This window comes from Leucopleurus acutus, assembly GCF_964270905.1.
Source record: "Leucopleurus acutus genome assembly, chromosome: 2".
NCBI classification, from domain to species: domain Eukaryota; kingdom Metazoa; phylum Chordata; class Mammalia; order Artiodactyla; family Delphinidae; genus Leucopleurus; species Leucopleurus acutus.
This window is the reverse complement of record NC_139143.1, coordinates 117,238,022-117,254,331: the sequence shown is the minus strand read 5'-3', so window position 1 is coordinate 117,254,331 and position 16,310 is coordinate 117,238,022. Positions and strand designations below refer to the sequence as shown.

The following is a 16,310-nucleotide window of genomic DNA, read 5'->3' as shown; positions in this document are numbered from 1 at the left end:
TATATATTTGAAGTTTTGTTACTGGTATTAATATCTGAAATCAGAATACTACTCTATCCCCACATCATTACAAGTATTTTAAGCCCAAGAAGCCTTAGTACTTCCTGTTCACTTTGTCCTGATACTCTCACAGTGCAGCAGAGGGGTTGCTGTTGAAACCATTCATTCTTGAATTCTGCTTAAGGCCATACACATGCTTTGGAACTCAGCCATTCACACAAAATCTAGTCATTAATGTGCTGAGGTAGGTATTATTATTATCCACATACAGATAAGGAAACAGAAGAGCTAGTTATAAGATTAGTAAATGTGTTTTATTTTTAAATAATTGGAAAGTTTAACATATTGAGCTACAGTGGCAGGAGGTCTAGAGTTTTTTAAAGTTATTAGTAAAAGTTCTTATAAGTTGAAGATGGCCTTTCAGGGTTTTTTTGTTCGGTTTGGTGTTTTGTTGTTTTTCTTTTTACCATTAATTTCCCAAAGTTGACATAGGTAGACCTCAGTGGCTAAACAAAAGCTAAATTATACTAGTAAATTTGAAAGTAAAGTACATGGTTAAAGACTTTAAAAATCGTGTGTGTGTACACACACATACGTAGGGAGAGAGAACTTATCTTTTTTTTTTCTCTTCAGAAATGTATATATTTAATCACTGCCGAGTTCACTGAGGAAAGGATGCTAGGAAATGTGTTCTTAACTTTAGAGTGAAACTTGAATTAGAAATTATTTCTTTTTATCATTAGAACCCTTTTACCCATCAGAGAAACATTTGCTTTTAATTTTTACAGATGCCCTATTCTAGGCATCAAGGATACAATGTAAACAAAATAGACCATATCCCTGCCTTCATGGATCTTGCATTCTATTTAGGGGTAGAAGGGAGTAGAAAATCAATGTCTATGAATTATACAGTCTATTAGAAGGTGATAAATGCTATGGAGAAAAATACAACAGGGAAGTACCTTGGTTAGAGTAGAGGTTTACAGTAGTCAGGGAAGACAGATTGGAAAGATGTGAGGAAACAAAGCACGCAGGCATCTTAGAGATGCTCCAGAGACAAAGTACAAAAACTCTAAAGCAGGAACATAGCTGTATGTTCAGGCAACAGCAAGGAGAGTTTGGCTGGAGATTAATCAAGGAAACAGGGAGCGAAGATATGTAGGGCTTTGGAAGCCACTCTTTAGACTTTGGGCTGTACTCAGAGATGAGGAAGTCTGGAGGATTTTGAGCTGAGGAGTGACATGATTTGATTTTAACCTTTAAGAAGATCATTCCTGCTGCTCTGTTGAGGATAGATGTTAGAGGTCATGAGTATAAGCTGACAGACCTGTTCGGAGCCTACTGCAATAACTCGGTCAATAATCCAGTCAGGAGGTGACAGTGGCTTGGATCGGGGTGATTGTGATAGATGTGGTAGAAGTGCTCAAACCCTGGGTGTGTTTTAAAGGTAAAGCCAGCAGGGTTTGCTGACAAACTTTCTGTATATGAGGCTTAGAGGTGTCAAGAATTACTGCAAGTGTTTGGCCTGAGCAACTGAAAGAATGGAGTTTTGGTTAATTAAAATGGGGAATGCCCCAGGAGGAGCAGGTTGGGATGGGGAAGGCATGTAAGGTATATCAGGAGCCCAGTTTTAGACATGTTAAGTTTGAGATATGAAACATCTGAGTGGAGATACCCAATTTTAGGGTATACAAGTCTGGAAATTGGGGGTGAGAGTGAATTAGAGGTATAAATTAGAGAGTTGTCAGCAATATCAAGGATATTCAAATCTGTGAGACTAGATGAAATTACCAAGGGAGTTAAGTACAGGTAGAGAAAAACAGAGAACCAAGGGCTGAGCCCTGAAGTACTCCAACAAAGAGTTGAGGAACCAGCTAAGGAGGATGGTAAGGAATGAGCACTGAGGTAAGATGTAAACCAAGTGTGGCCTTGGAATAAGCTGTAAAAAATGAGGGAAGTGGTCCACTGTGACCACTAGATAGGTCAAGTGAAAGAGAACTGCTAGTGGACCATTGGATTTTGAACGTTGCTGACCTTGATGGGTAGTTTTAGTGGAACAGTAGGAGCAAAAGCTTGTTTGTTAATGTAAGGGAATGGAAGGAGAGGAGCTGTGACAGTAAGTTTAGATAAGTCTTTCAAGGAGTTCTAGTGTAAAGAGAAACAGAAATGAAGCACTAGCCAGAGGAAAAAGTGGAGTCCAGCACATTTTTGGTTTTTTTTTTAAGATAGGAGAAATAAGAGCATGATTGTAATCTGATAAGAATGACACAGTAAATGGAGAAAATATAATATTAGAAAGAAAGGGAAGAATTGGTAGTGTGATATCCTTGAGAGGAGATTTTGTACACAGGTGGAAAAATTAACCTTAAAAAAATTAATCTTAAGAGCATAGATAGCTCATCTGTAGTAGGAGGAGAGATGACCAAAGCATGGAAGTTTCCTGATTTTTTTCTCCTCTCAGTTAAAAAAGAAAGCAACTTATCAGCTGATTATAAAGGTTAGGGGAGAAATGCTGGAATTTTGAGGATGGATGAAGGGGTATGAAATAGTCATCAGCAGAATGTTGAAAGTGGGTAGACTAGAGAAATGTAGTGTAGTTGCCAGGCAGCATTGTGGACCCACTTTAGGTTCCTACTCATTCATTGAGTGTGAGACTAGACTACATGGTTTTGTAGTTTTTTACTGTCATAGTACATACATGGATACTGAGTAGATAATTACAGAGATTTTTACCAAACGAGTAGTATGAAGTAAAGGGCAAAGGATATGAAGGCATGTGCAAGGAGGTGATTATAATAATTTACCTTGGACACGAAGGGCGTGTTGGTAGGATGATAGATGGTAGGCCTGTGGAGGACTATAGATCCAGGATAGGCTTGTTTTAATGAGAGTACTAGGGGAAACAAGATGATGGTCAGAGAATGGGATGTTGGAAATTGATTATTGTAAAGGTTATAGTTTTTGGAATTGATATGGTCTAGATGAGGCATTGGGAGTGGGTGGCTGAACTAGGTCAGTCACAGAATCACTGGAAGAGGAGAGCTCACGGGTCTGACAGGCCAAAGTGTTCAAATAATTGTCTACATGGCTATTAGAACCACCGAGAATTAAGATCCACTGTTAGTGAGCCAGGAGCTAAAATCCAGAAATAAAGGGAAAAGAATGAGACGCCTGTAGATGATTGCAACAAGAGATGATAGGTAGTATATAGTTGAATAACATGAAATTCAAAGATTAGGTAGGATTGGTTAGGGAAAGGAGTATAGGAATGGTAATGAGGAACGTGCAACTCCTTCAACATCCACCTCTAGGCTCAATAATAAAGGGGGTGTGGGAGATTAAACTCAAGCATCAGGAGGTGAATGGAAGGGTTAGAGAAGAGATTAAGGGTACAGGGAAATTTGCTGCTGGCTGACTGATTTCCAGATGGCACAGGAGTCATAAAGAAGAAAACTGTTTTATGAAGGGATTAATTTCACCTACCCTACCAGATGAAGCATTTTATATTTTAACTAATGGATTTATTTAAACTTAAATATGAATTTTCATAGGATGTTTTTCAACCTTAGAAGTGGTTGGATTAGAATGATTATAGGCCAGCCATCTTATGCTGTTTTCCGTTGAGTATTATTGGAGAAACAGTAGGCTTACAATAAATTGAAAATTATCTTTAAACTATTTATAGGCACATTGATCACAGGGATTTCACTAATTCCTAATAAAACTTTTATTTTTCCCCTAAAAAATAGAAGACAAAATGAACTGTGACATTTTCCGTATTCTCCCATTGAGTCTTCATTATGTTAATTATCAGTCATAACATATTATTTGAATGTCCATCTCCTCACTTATCTACATGTCCATAAAGGAATGGCATTGTTTCATGTTTATATCTCAGCTTGTGGTAGTGATGTTGGACATGTAGATACTCAATAAGTACTTGAATGAACAGGAAAATGTGATTGGATCGATTTTATGAAAAAGGTTCAGTTACTCAAATATTTCTCAAAGAATTAACTTGAGAAAACTTCACTCTTGTAGTAGTATCTAACATTTAAGTAAGTCTTTCATTGGTATTTTTATTTAACAATTCATAAAGGGAGGAAAAGATTAATGGAACATACTTACAGAAGGTTGTTGGAAATATCATAAACTCATTTTTCTGGAAAAAGAAAACCATTGTGTTTTTTAAAAACTTTTTAAAGTTTATACTTGTAAAGATGGCTTTGAAACAGACTTTCAAAGATTTTATATTTAAAAACAACCTGCAGGGCTTCCCTGGTGGCGTAGTGGTTGAGAATCTGCCTGCCGATGCAGGGGACACGGGTTCGTGCCCCGGTCCGGGAAGATCCCACATGCCGCGGAGCAGCTGGGCCCGTGAGCCGTGGCCGCTGAGCCTGTGCATCCGGAGCCTGTGCTCCACAATGGGAGAGGCCACAGCAGTGAAAGGCCCGCGTACCGCAAAAAAAAAAAAAAAAAAAAAAAAAAAACAACCTGCATTTTCTCTAGTGTAATTGACCCTAGAGGGGTGAGCTGGATAGTGTACTTTGTCATTAAAATATTAGCATCCTCAAATCTTTAGCCAAAGTGAAGGTTGGTAGAAGGTAAACACTGCCCCCAAGTGGTGGTATACAGGAACTTTGGTCACTTGCAAATAGATAACTGGCCATTTTCTTTTCAACAGTTTTCCATCCGTTTATCATTGTAACAACAACCAGACTTCTGTGGCACCTATACCATCTGCTTCATCAAACGTGATTGGTTCTTCTCCCTTGACTTCAACAAGTGGCCTAGTAATCACCTCTCCTTCCAACCTCACTGACCTTAAGGAGTGCAGTGGCAGCAGGAAGGCCAGGGTTCTGTATGATTATGATGCTGCAAACAGTACTGAATTATCACTTCTGGCGGATGAGGTGAGTAATGTGGGTATAAAAGGAAAACTATATCATAGATTGACTTACCTTCCAGTATAACAAAATGCAAATTCCTCATTACTTATTTGGAAATAGTTTATTATGAATGTTTTCATAGATTACAGCTGGTTATATTAACATTTTATAATTTTTTAACTACTATTTTTTAACAAAATAGAACATCACAGAAATATTTAAAGCTTTTAACTGCTAAATCACTAGATTTCTAAAACTGTCTCTAATAAAATCCTTTATCTTTCACCAAATTGATAATAATGTTTAAATTCTTCGATAGTGAATAATTTATACTTTAAACAAATTAAGTCTGATTAGTTTTCTGTGTGTTTATTAACATAGTTAATAACTGGAAATGTTTTATTTTGTAGGTAATCACTGTTTTCAGTGTCGTTGGAATGGATTCAGACTGGCTAATGGGGGAAAGGGGAAACCAGAAGGGCAGGGTGCCAATTACCTACTTAGAACTGCTCAATTAAATACGTGGACTATGAAAAGGTACACCGTATTTATATACAATTAACTCTTAATAAAGCAGGTTTAAGTATCTTTTATGTTAATGTCTTAAGAGACTGAAAAGAAAATACTAGCCATCAGAAACTGGCCTTTCTGCCAATAAAATTGCATGGTAAATATTTCATTACAGAATTTATGTTAAAGCTTTCATGCCAAGAATGTTTTCTTACAAAATTCTCTTTCTACTGAGGTTTCACTAATAAGTAGCTTCTACTTTTGAGCCCCAACTTAAAGCATAACTGTTTTCTACTGAATTTTTCATTAATGGCAAGCTTTTTCTTTTACGTAAAATAAATTTATTGTGAATTGATATGTGACTCATTTATTAGGTATAATTAATAGCCAAAGAATAAAGTTAAAATTTGTTTTTAACTGTTGGTTTAAAAAGAGCTCTAGGATGTAAACCTCTTTTGTAAAAAATATAATGTTTCTGAATGTTTTCATAAACAGAAATGCAGTTATACCATGTTTACCTTGTTTTCCAGCAGACATGGAATGATTACAATATTCTAGTTCAGTGAGTTATTTTGAGGGTTTTTTGTTTTACTAAACACTACTGAATGATTTCTTTTAAGAGTAACTAGTCATTGAGAAGTACTACCGTATTTCTCTAGTACATTTGCATTTAAGGTTCTAAAACATCTGGGACAAATTCAGTTCACTAAATAATGTTTTTAAGATTGTTCAATTGGTACTGTTTAATCCATAATCAGAATTGGATCTGTTAAGATACTGCAGTAAAGAGAATTTGTTCTTATTGAACAACAAATCCTTATAAAAATGGATTAGCACAACTGTGTTCATTATAGAGTAAATTGTATGCAAACAGAATACACTTTTGGTTACTTTGAGCCTACAAATAAAATGTTGAAAATTTACTAATGAACTTAGGTTATCTTGATCAGGCTCTCTAGTTATGAAACACATATTAATGAAATGATTAGTGATATACATGGAATCAGAAAATTGCTATTTAGACCACTGCTATGAATCAGCAGATTATTTCCATGTCAGGACTTCTGCTCTCATTTTCATTTATTCATTCTTTCGTCAAACATTTGTTGGGGGCCATGCACTATGCTGATCAACCGGGAATACGACCCTGAACAAGATGCACACAGTTCTTCCCCCTACAGATCTTAAAGACTGGTGGTAGATACAGAAAAATAAGTAAGCAATGGTCATATAACAGAATCGGTGTCATGATAGAAGAAATACAGGGTTAGTATGTTTCAGAGTTTTGGGAGTCACCTAATTCAGATTTTGGGAGTGGGAGATGGTTTGGAGAGGAAGTGTTCTAGGCAGAGGAAGAAGTTGTGACAGGCCTGGAGCTAAGAGAATGTAGCACATTCTTAAAGCTAAAAGCAGTTCAGTCTGGCTTATGCATGAAGTGTAAAGGTGTAGTTAATTTCTTCAGGAAGTGTTAATGTGTCAAAATGATATTTTTCTGGTACTTTAAAAAATGAACACTTAGCACAAAAGGATATTTTTAAATGGTGTTTAAGAGTTCCTAATAAGAGCTTGGTAAACATGTTGGTAATTTAATTTACAGTTCAGATTTTAACAGTAGTTGTTACATTTCTGTGCTGTGAGACAAATTCCTCTGCAGTTTTACAGTTATACAAGATGCTTTGATTCACACTGTGAATTGCCATACTGTTAACCCCCAAAGCTGCTCAAGCTGGTTAGTTAGCTTAGAACCACTTGAGTGAAGCTTTTTCCCCCAGAAATGAAGCTCTGTGGCCAGCCTAGAGTACCATCTATTATGTTACATAAATCAAGATTTAGGCTTTAAAAGATCATACAAAAAAATCAGGTCAACTTTAATAGCAACTATAAATTAGGTTTATGAGAAGTAGAGTAGTAAAACGGAAAGAGTATGGGTACTGGAGTGAAATTGTCCTGGATTCAAATCCAGTCTTCCTCACATACTGTGCTCTTTGAGCTTCGACTTAGATGTCATATAAACTGCCATTTCCTTGTTAGCAAAATGGGGATAACAATTATGCCACTTTAAGGTTATTGTGAGGATTTTATAGCAAAAAATAGTGTTAAAAGCAGTTATAAAATAACTATAAAATCTGTAACTATAGATTTCTAACTATCTTGTATGTTAGATAATTTTTAGGGAAAGGCTTGGCACAGCAGAAACATGCTGTGAATATGTTTCCCCTTGTTAGCCCCTGTAGCTTCCTGGCCTATCCAGACGGTTGGCCTTGTTTATGACTATGTACCAGACAGACATCTTCTGTTGCAATGCTCTGTTCTACTCCTTATCAATTCTATCCTCCACCCTCTTTAAATGAGACCCAGATCTAGGTTTAACCTCACCATAGTCAGTGTACATTTTTATCAGAACCTTCTGCTTTCCATCAAATGAATGTTGATTATAGTAACCCAATAATATACAGTAGCCTTCAGTAATGTGAGGGTTCAAAGGTTATTTTGTGCCTTTGTCCACCACAAATTTGCCACAATATGTGGGCTCATTCTTATGTTTATTGTTTTTTATTTTAATGGGGTTTTGTTTGATTGGTTGTTTGGGGGGTTTTGGGTTTGTTTTATTTCGGTTTGGGCTTATTTTATAAAGTCACAGGTTTAAGTTTTACTCAGGTAAAGGCCCATAGGTTCTTAGGCATGGAAGAAGAGCTTTGGAAGCCTATTAATTCATGGTGCAATTCAGAATTATTTAAATAATCTCTGTGCCCCTGAGCTTAATCTAAAGGGATAGTAATGTGAAGGATGCATTTATGAATGAAATAGTAAACTTGGAAATAATTGTAAGCTCCTTTTACAAACAGAAAAAAAGTGATTTTATTGTTTCTGTATTTGTCCTGAAGGTAATTAACCTAAAAGATCATTGCATTAAATTGTTTTTTATGGTGCTAATCAGAAAAATTCATATTGTAGGAGACTAGGTCCCAGAAATGGGAATGAGCCTCACTCTGAGTAATGTAAGAAATAAGAAACCTGAGTCCAGGGTCACTAGTGGGTTAGAGTCCATCCTCATAGTCTGCTGTTATCCTCACCAGAACAAAGGAACAGAAGGAGAATGGAGGAGCTGGTGTTGGGAGGACATGCAGAAGATAAAGGATCACAGGACAAAAATCAACATCTTTGTCTACCCAGAGAGGCCTGGCTTACTTTCATGCTTTGTTGACAGTATTCCTTAAAAATATCTTCCCTAGCTCCCAAACACCTGCAAGTTTGAAATATGTTGCCCTAGTATGTGGCACTTCAAGTCTGGGTGAGAAGCCATAATAATAGGTAGGAGACTTTGCAATTTGACCTACAGCCAGCTTTGCTTCAACCCCTTCTCCAGATGATTAAGTGGCTCTTACCTCATGGTGAGACTCAAATGGGGGTCTGTCTGGTGGTTGTCCACAGCAGAACTGCCCTTTCTCCCACATTATCCTAACGAGAAAGTCAGCTCAGCAGGGCAGTGGTTCTCAGTGTGGGACCCCCAAGACAGGCAATGTCAGCATCACGTAGGAACTTGTTAAAAATGTTAATTCGTATCTCCAAGTACCTTTTTTTTTGTACTTATTTGTTGTCTTCAAGGGGCTATAAAACTAGTCTTAGTTCTTCCATGTAACATTTTTTAAAATATTTCAAGACAAAAACTAAATTCTGATCCTCTTTACTGTGTTCTAGCACTAATCATAATTATACAGTTACTTTTAATAATTTATTTGTTTAGTATGTATCTGTCACTCTAGAGTGTAGGCTCCCTGAGATTGAGACTATTAATTCTTTTGATCACAGTTAAATTCCCAACTCTTAGCAGGAGACCTAGCATATAGTATGTACTCAATATTTGTCAAAGAAAGAAAGAATGCAATTCTTAAGTCTTATCCAAGCTCTACTGAATCAAACTCTGGGGGTAGGGCCCAGCATTCTGTTTTTACAAACCATTTAGGTGATTGTTACACTCTCAAGTTTGAGACCCACTTCAGTAGAATAAAGAAATCGTGCCTTTTACCTTCAGACGTGCTATCTGACATCGCTTGAAAATTCTCCCTCCCTTCTGTATACCAACAACACTTCTCTCAAGTGTAGAGGAACGTTGCTGGGCTGTATTACAAGTGGGTGTGAAGGTATAAGGTATGCTTAGTGTAAGAAAGGGAAATATTGCTTGGAATGCCAGTACTTGGTTGCTATGGAGGGTTTCTAGGGATGGATCCCTTAGTCTGAAGAAGGGTAAGCACTACTACCACCCACATTTCCACTCAGCACAGTCACAATTTGACATCAAAGCTCCCTGACAAACCATTAAAGTTATATCAGACTAACGTGTACACCCCGGTGCTCAGGTTGCCAACTCCACTCTCCCTACTTCAAAGGAGACTTTTTAAGAATTGTTAATGCTTTTTTTTAATACTACAAGTCATAGATGCATTAAAAAAGGGAACAAAAGAGTATATAGTTTAAAGATAAAAATCACCTATAATTCCACCATCCAGGGAGAGCTACTGTTACTTAGGTGCATAGACTTTCAGATTCGTCTGTGCTTTTATAGATTGTTTTAAGTGGGATCAAGTTGTACATACTGTTTTGTAACTTTTTCACTTGACAATACCATGACTATCCTGCCATGTCAAAAATGTTTCTATATCTTTTTTTAATGGCTGCATGGTATTTCATCTTATGTGCCACATTTTATTAAACTACTGTTTTCAGGTTGTTTCCAATTTTTCGCTAATAAACTGCTTAAAAGAATATTGTGTTGTTAAATCTTTTATGTGTTCTTAATATTTCCTTAAGGTGAATATTTGGAAGTAGAATTGCTAGTGTAGAGTATGCCAGTTTATAAAAGCTTTTGTCGCTGCCACTTTGCCCCTTAGAAAACTTACCGGCTTACGCTTTATCGGCAGTATAAGAAAGTATACTATTTCTTTTTGGAGGACTTCCAACTGAATGTTCTTAGAACCTTCAGTTTAAAAATAAAGGGTAAAAGGAAGATAAAAAGACCCTGCAAAATTAAAACCAAGATCAGTCTTAAATTATTCTGACATGACATCATTTACTTTTCTACCTTCTGTTTTGTATTTTGTGATACTTTGGGAATGATTGTACTACTGGCTTTCCCCTTGCTTTTATTCAGTCTCCTGGAAGCACTGACTTTTCTGACTTTTGCCGAAATGGTAGGAGAACAATCCTAAACAGACTGGATAATTTTGATGCAGGCTTATTGTTGCATTTAGGGAGCATGGACGTCATAGGGAAAGTAGAAACTTTGGAAGGTAGGCAGAACATTGGCTCTCCCACTTGGTTGCCTAGTTTTGTGTCAGTCAACCTCTTTGAGCCTGTTTGCCCATCTGCAGAAATGAGAATAGTATAAACTTGTAGGGTTGAAAGAATTAATCGTATTATGGGCAAAGTGCCTGGCACCTAGTAGATAATAACTTAATAGAATTTCCACCTAAGTATGTTAGAGCAGTTGCTATTATCTACCTCAGTGGAGTAAATATCACTGCCATCGCCAAATAGAATCTTCCTTGAAAGGTGTCACAATAAATGGACATTGCCTTGTACATCCTACCTACAAAATCTAGTTTTTAAAGGGTGTCTCATTTTCTCCACACAAGTAACCTAACCAGATAAAACTCCCAGACAGGTGGCTAATGGAACATTTCAACTGCTATGCTTTTATGACAGTGTATCAAAATGGTAATCATATTATTCTAAAATGGTAATCATATTATTCTAAAATGGTGAGCTGGACATGTCAGCCATGCCAAACTTCCCCTTCTGACTGAAACCCCACCTTTGACCTACAGCTGATCTTTGTACTTTGGATGGCTTGCCTTCCACCTGTGAGAACCTGACACGGAGTGCTCAGCTCAGTAAAGGTAGTGATAACCAGTTAAGTCTCAATAGTATCCCCAGGATGAGAGAACACACAATTGATTCATTGATAATGAAGTAAATTTATTTAGAGAAGTATCTGAATTGTAAAAGTTGCTCAGCAATATTTCCAAAAGATAGATGTCCCAGAGGTAACATCTCCAGTAATCATAGCAGACAGCTCGCCAGAGACCAACCCATTTTCAAATTTGGATGAACCAGATACATTGAAATTAGCATCTAGTTTGTTGATTATAACTCAGAACTACTCAGCCAATAAAAAATGAGTAGTAAGAGAACTTAAAAGAGGGGATGTAAGGAAGGAAGGCTATACAGGAAGCTTTAGGTTTGTGAGAACAAAACAAATTAAATGAATAATTATGAGGTGAAAGAAGATGGGCTACAACTCTCAGCAACTCTTCTGAAAGCCTGATGCCCTAGGGTTAAGGGTACATGTTTCTGCCTAGTCCCGTTTTCTAGTGAAGTCGTATGAAACAAGGTATAATAGGTAACCCCAGCAACCATATGCTTTGATACCTGTTTGCCTTTGGTATATAGTTTACTCAGCTCTACCTGAAGACCCTCACTTATTAAGAGTAAGTTCAAAAGCTCCCTCTGGTACGAAGATATTCTGGATTCCCTCAGGCAGAATTAATTGTTCACATATATAAATGTAACTCAACTGTGGCATGTATTGCCTTGAATTGCAATTACTTGCTAACCTAGCTGAGCTCAAGGACAGGGACTTTGTGTCCCCTAACTCTTAGCACACCTAAAGCTGAGTTTCAGCAGCCCTCGTAGCTGCTAACAGCATTCTGATTTCTACAAACGATCTTTAATGATTCAGACTTGGTGCTGTTACGTGTGTTCGCCCTAAGAAACATTGCCCCCTTTGGACAGCAAGATCAGAAGATGCACATCTAATTTCTATCATTATTGTTATTATTGTCACCACCATCATCATCATCATCACTATCAGTATTTCTAAAGTAATGAATGAACTACATACCCTTCAGGCAAAGTTCCATATATATATTTCTCATTATCAGGCTTTTCATAAGAGGTTGGCAGCTGAAGGTTAGAAGTTAAGTTCTCTGATGAGAACGTGGAGTACAAATCCCTATACTTTAATCAATCACATAAAAAATGAATTGAAATTATTTTTACCAAAAATTAACCAGTTGAAATCTGTAGAGAAAGTGACTCTATCTCCGCAAAAAGGAGCACTTGGAGAAAGGGTCAAGATTTTCCTCAGAAAACAGTCCAGTGTATGCGTATATATGGGGAAATGAGACATTGAAACTCCGTGATCATTTTGACGTGAAAGTTTTCAAAGCATTTGCTACCAATTACGTGTTGTGGTTATGAAACAGTTTCAATCATGCACTTATAAAATGTCTAATTTTATTCCATGGAACTTTCTGATGAGTGCCTCAAGAGAAATTTGTTTCATAATGTAACCCTTGGAAACTAAATGAATTTACCTTCCAGTAGGGTGTTTAGATATAAACCAATTACATGTTGCAGGAGACTAAAACAATTGTTTTAGAATAGTTCATCATAAGCCATTCTTTCTGAGAGCGTTTAGATAGCAAGTCCAGTAGAAATTAAATTTGTGGTTACGTCCTCAGGCAAATTATTCACTTAACCTCTAAAGCCCACAGATTTCTTATCTGTAAAATGAAAGGATTAAACCAACTGATCTCCAAAGTCCTTCAAGTTCTTGCATCCTAAGATGGTCTAAACAAGGCAAAGTTGCTCGTGTTTTAATAGTAACTAATGACAAACCCCAAATTATTAGTTAACTTAAATGACACACACAATCTATTGGCAGGTAGACAATGAGTTTGTTGGTTGTTTGTTTAATTGTAGAGAACAAAACTCTTCAGTCTGAATTTTCTAGAAAAGACTGAATGAAAACTTGTAAGAGATTCCTTTAGAAATCCCTCTACCTGGACTGACAGACCTAACTGACCTAGACCTCAGAGGGAAAGGATCCACTTATGCTCAGACTCTCTGAAGGGTTCTAATGAACAAATATGAACAGCGGCACTCACAGTCTTAAGCATCATTGAGATTCTACATCCCTTTGGAAAAAATTGCTAACATTTATTAAGCAGTCTTAAGCATTATTGAGATTTTACATCCCTTTGGAAAAAATTGCTAACATTTATTAAGCAGTTTATGTGCATTTCCTTTTTTAAACCTGGCAGGAGCATAGGTATTTTTTTACCCCATTTCACAGATGTGGAAACAGTTTAGAGAGCCACCGAGCCAGAAAGTGGCAGAGCCTGGTCTGATTCCTTGTCTTCCCAACTCCAAAGCCCAAGCTCTTAATCCATGTGTAACACAGACACATTTTTTTATATGTGCCCCGAAAATATGGTCAATGTCCCATTATTTCCTATACTCCTTCTGTGTAACTTTTCTTGGGGCAGAAAAAAAAAAAATGTTCCTAACATAAAGTAACTGTAAATCACTGCTTAAGCAACTAAAAAAAAAAAATCTACCAAGTTTATCAAGCCAAGTGGGGAATCTTTCAGCCCTGCTACCTGTCACAGCTGAAAGTGCAGAGAAATCAGCCTTGACTTACATAAGTTCTCAATGTGCAACCCCCAGAATCTCTGGAGGTGGGACCCAGCCATCTTGTGCTTCAACAAACTCTCCAGGTGATTCTGATGCACATGTTTAAATAAAGCAGAGAGAGTAAAATTACCTTGTTGTCTTTCACTTTAAAGCTGACTCATCTGCAGTAACAATAAAAGAATAATGACAGTCCTCAAAATACTACTGCAAGCTATTAAGCTGAAATACAATACCATTTTACTGACTCTTTTCAGTTAAGTAGGCCATTACTAATGAGTAATTTGATGAACAAGTGAAAATGTTTAGAGTGTCATTTTGCCAGGAATAGGGGAAAGAGCTCATGGATTGGAAGAGCTTATTCCAAAATTCAGCCATAAGGGAATATGTTCTACAAATGTGTCTCTTATCGAGGTAACAAATCTATACAATCTTTATTGTTCTTTCTAGCAGAGTCTTGGTTTCCTCTGAAGAGCTTATATACCCTGTTTGGCAGGACAAGAGCACACCAATAAAAAAACAAAACAAAACAAAAAAAGTGTCATTCATTAGTATTTACAATAAGCCAGTCACTGTATCGAGCATTTTACACACATTCTCTAATTTCACTCTTGTAACAACACTGTGAGGTGGAGATGATTGTCTTCACTCTGCAGATGAGAAAACCAAAGCTTAGGTAAAGTTTTGAACCTGCTATGCTCATTTTAAGGTCCTGGAGTCTCTAGAGACAGTAAACTCTCTAAGCTGTATCCCCTTTTCCTCTCCCTCTGCTCTAACACTAATCCTTTCCTTTACTCCAAAGACTGTCAGAAACAGGAAACCAGTGCCCTAGGCCTTCTTTCTCAGCCCATTCCCACTTTTCCTTTAACTCCCACACAGTGCCCACTGTGGCTAATTTTAAGCCCAATTTCTGCAAACCGTAGCCCTCCAACTCCCAGACATCTGACCTAAGAGGGCTGCTGAGACTTAAGGGCCCATGGGGGCTGGAGGGCGAGGAATGCCACCACCCCGCCCCACGCCCCCCCGGGTGGGGAAAGGAAGAACGGCAGGAGGAGAAGGCATGACTTAACATGGGGAAATGTGTCAACAGTGATACTGAACAGAGGGATACTAAACAACTAGCAAAGCGAACAATTAAAAATATTTTTGGTCAATAGGGAACTCAGGAAAAGTATGGTCATTTGTATATGCAGCTTATCATAGCTGCTTCACTGCCAGATAGCAAAACTGGCATGCAAATTACTAAATGGGTTGGGTTAACTTGGTGTATTGTTTTGTTAGAACAGTGACCCCTTTACTGCTGTGACAATGCTATACTCCAGAGTTTGCTGAACACATAGCTCAGTTGTCTGCTCACTACAGAGTTGGAGGAACGATGGGTCATATCTGTAGTTCCCTAAAATAGAGAATATATATCCACTGATGGTGCATACATTTCAATGCAAAAAAGCAAACAAATTTTCCCTTAGTTTGGTAATGGACAAATATTGGTACTTACTCAGAAACTTGTTCAGCTCTTAGCAGCCATCTATCTACCTTACTAATTTTTTGTTTGTTTGGCAGCACCACACAGCATGTGGGATCTTAGTCCCCTGACCAGGGATTGAACCCGTGACCCCTGAATTAGAAGCACAGAGTCTTAACCGCTGGACCACCAGGGAAGTCCCGTGTGCTTACCTTAGAAACCCACCTGGCTGCAGTGGAAAGACCCCTTTCCATTTGCAGTCACTTGCTTCATTGAGGTAGCTTCACATCACTGATCACATAAACCAGGGTCATGGGCAGGTGGATTTGCTTTGCTGGTCTTCCCCATCCCTCTCCCAGCTTCCTCTCTCCCAAAAGTCCTATCAGCAGAGACCTTGCAACTTTACCAAAAACTGATATAATAATAGCTGTCATGATTTAAGGATTTCCTGCATGCCAGGCACTGTGCCGAAAGTGATTTACACCCATGTCTCATTCTCACAACCTGTGAGGTAGGTACCACTCTTATCTCCATTTTACAGAAGGAGAAATGAAGGCTCTTAAATCACACAGCTGATAGAGTGGCAGAGCCTGGTCTTTCACCTGGGGCTCCCTAATTGCAAAAGCCTTGCTCTCGATTTCCACCCTGAGTGTTCCCCCAATGAACTATGACACCACTTAGCCTAACCAATGTTTTAAATGGATAGGAACAGAGGCTTATCCATTGTTTTACCAAGATAGAATGCAACTTCTCGAATGCAGCTGGACAAACAATCGAGCACAGCTTGGTGGTTCCTGCCCAGTGAATGCTTTCCCTTTCTTCCTGTTCCTTAACTTCATGTGGTGCCCACCATCTTGGTACTTCCAACGGGCTGAGAAAGCCCCTCTCTCAGGGTAAGTAGGGGCCCTTGCTAATCTCATCATTAGTGGAAGAAATGAGTGCCTCTCCTATTCTGTCCCCAGACTACTCAG

General features: G+C 37.9%; 1 protein-coding gene across 2 annotated transcripts in view; it reads left to right on the top strand.

Annotated features, from left to right (window-relative positions):
• SH3GLB1 (SH3 domain containing GRB2 like, endophilin B1) overlaps window positions 1–10,148 on the top strand; it is a 38,936-nt gene extending 28,788 nt beyond the window's left edge. For both annotated transcript variants that reach the window (XM_082834720.1, XM_082834719.1), the window contains 2 exons: window positions 4,685–4,913; window positions 5,300–10,148. In XM_082834720.1, the coding sequence (XP_082690846.1) occupies window positions 4,685–4,913; window positions 5,300–5,407 (337 nt within the window). In that variant the 3' untranslated portion in view covers window positions 5,408–10,148. The remainder of the gene's footprint in view (window positions 1–4,684; window positions 4,914–5,299) is intronic.
• The last annotated feature ends 6,162 nt before the right edge of the window (window positions 10,149–16,310 follow it).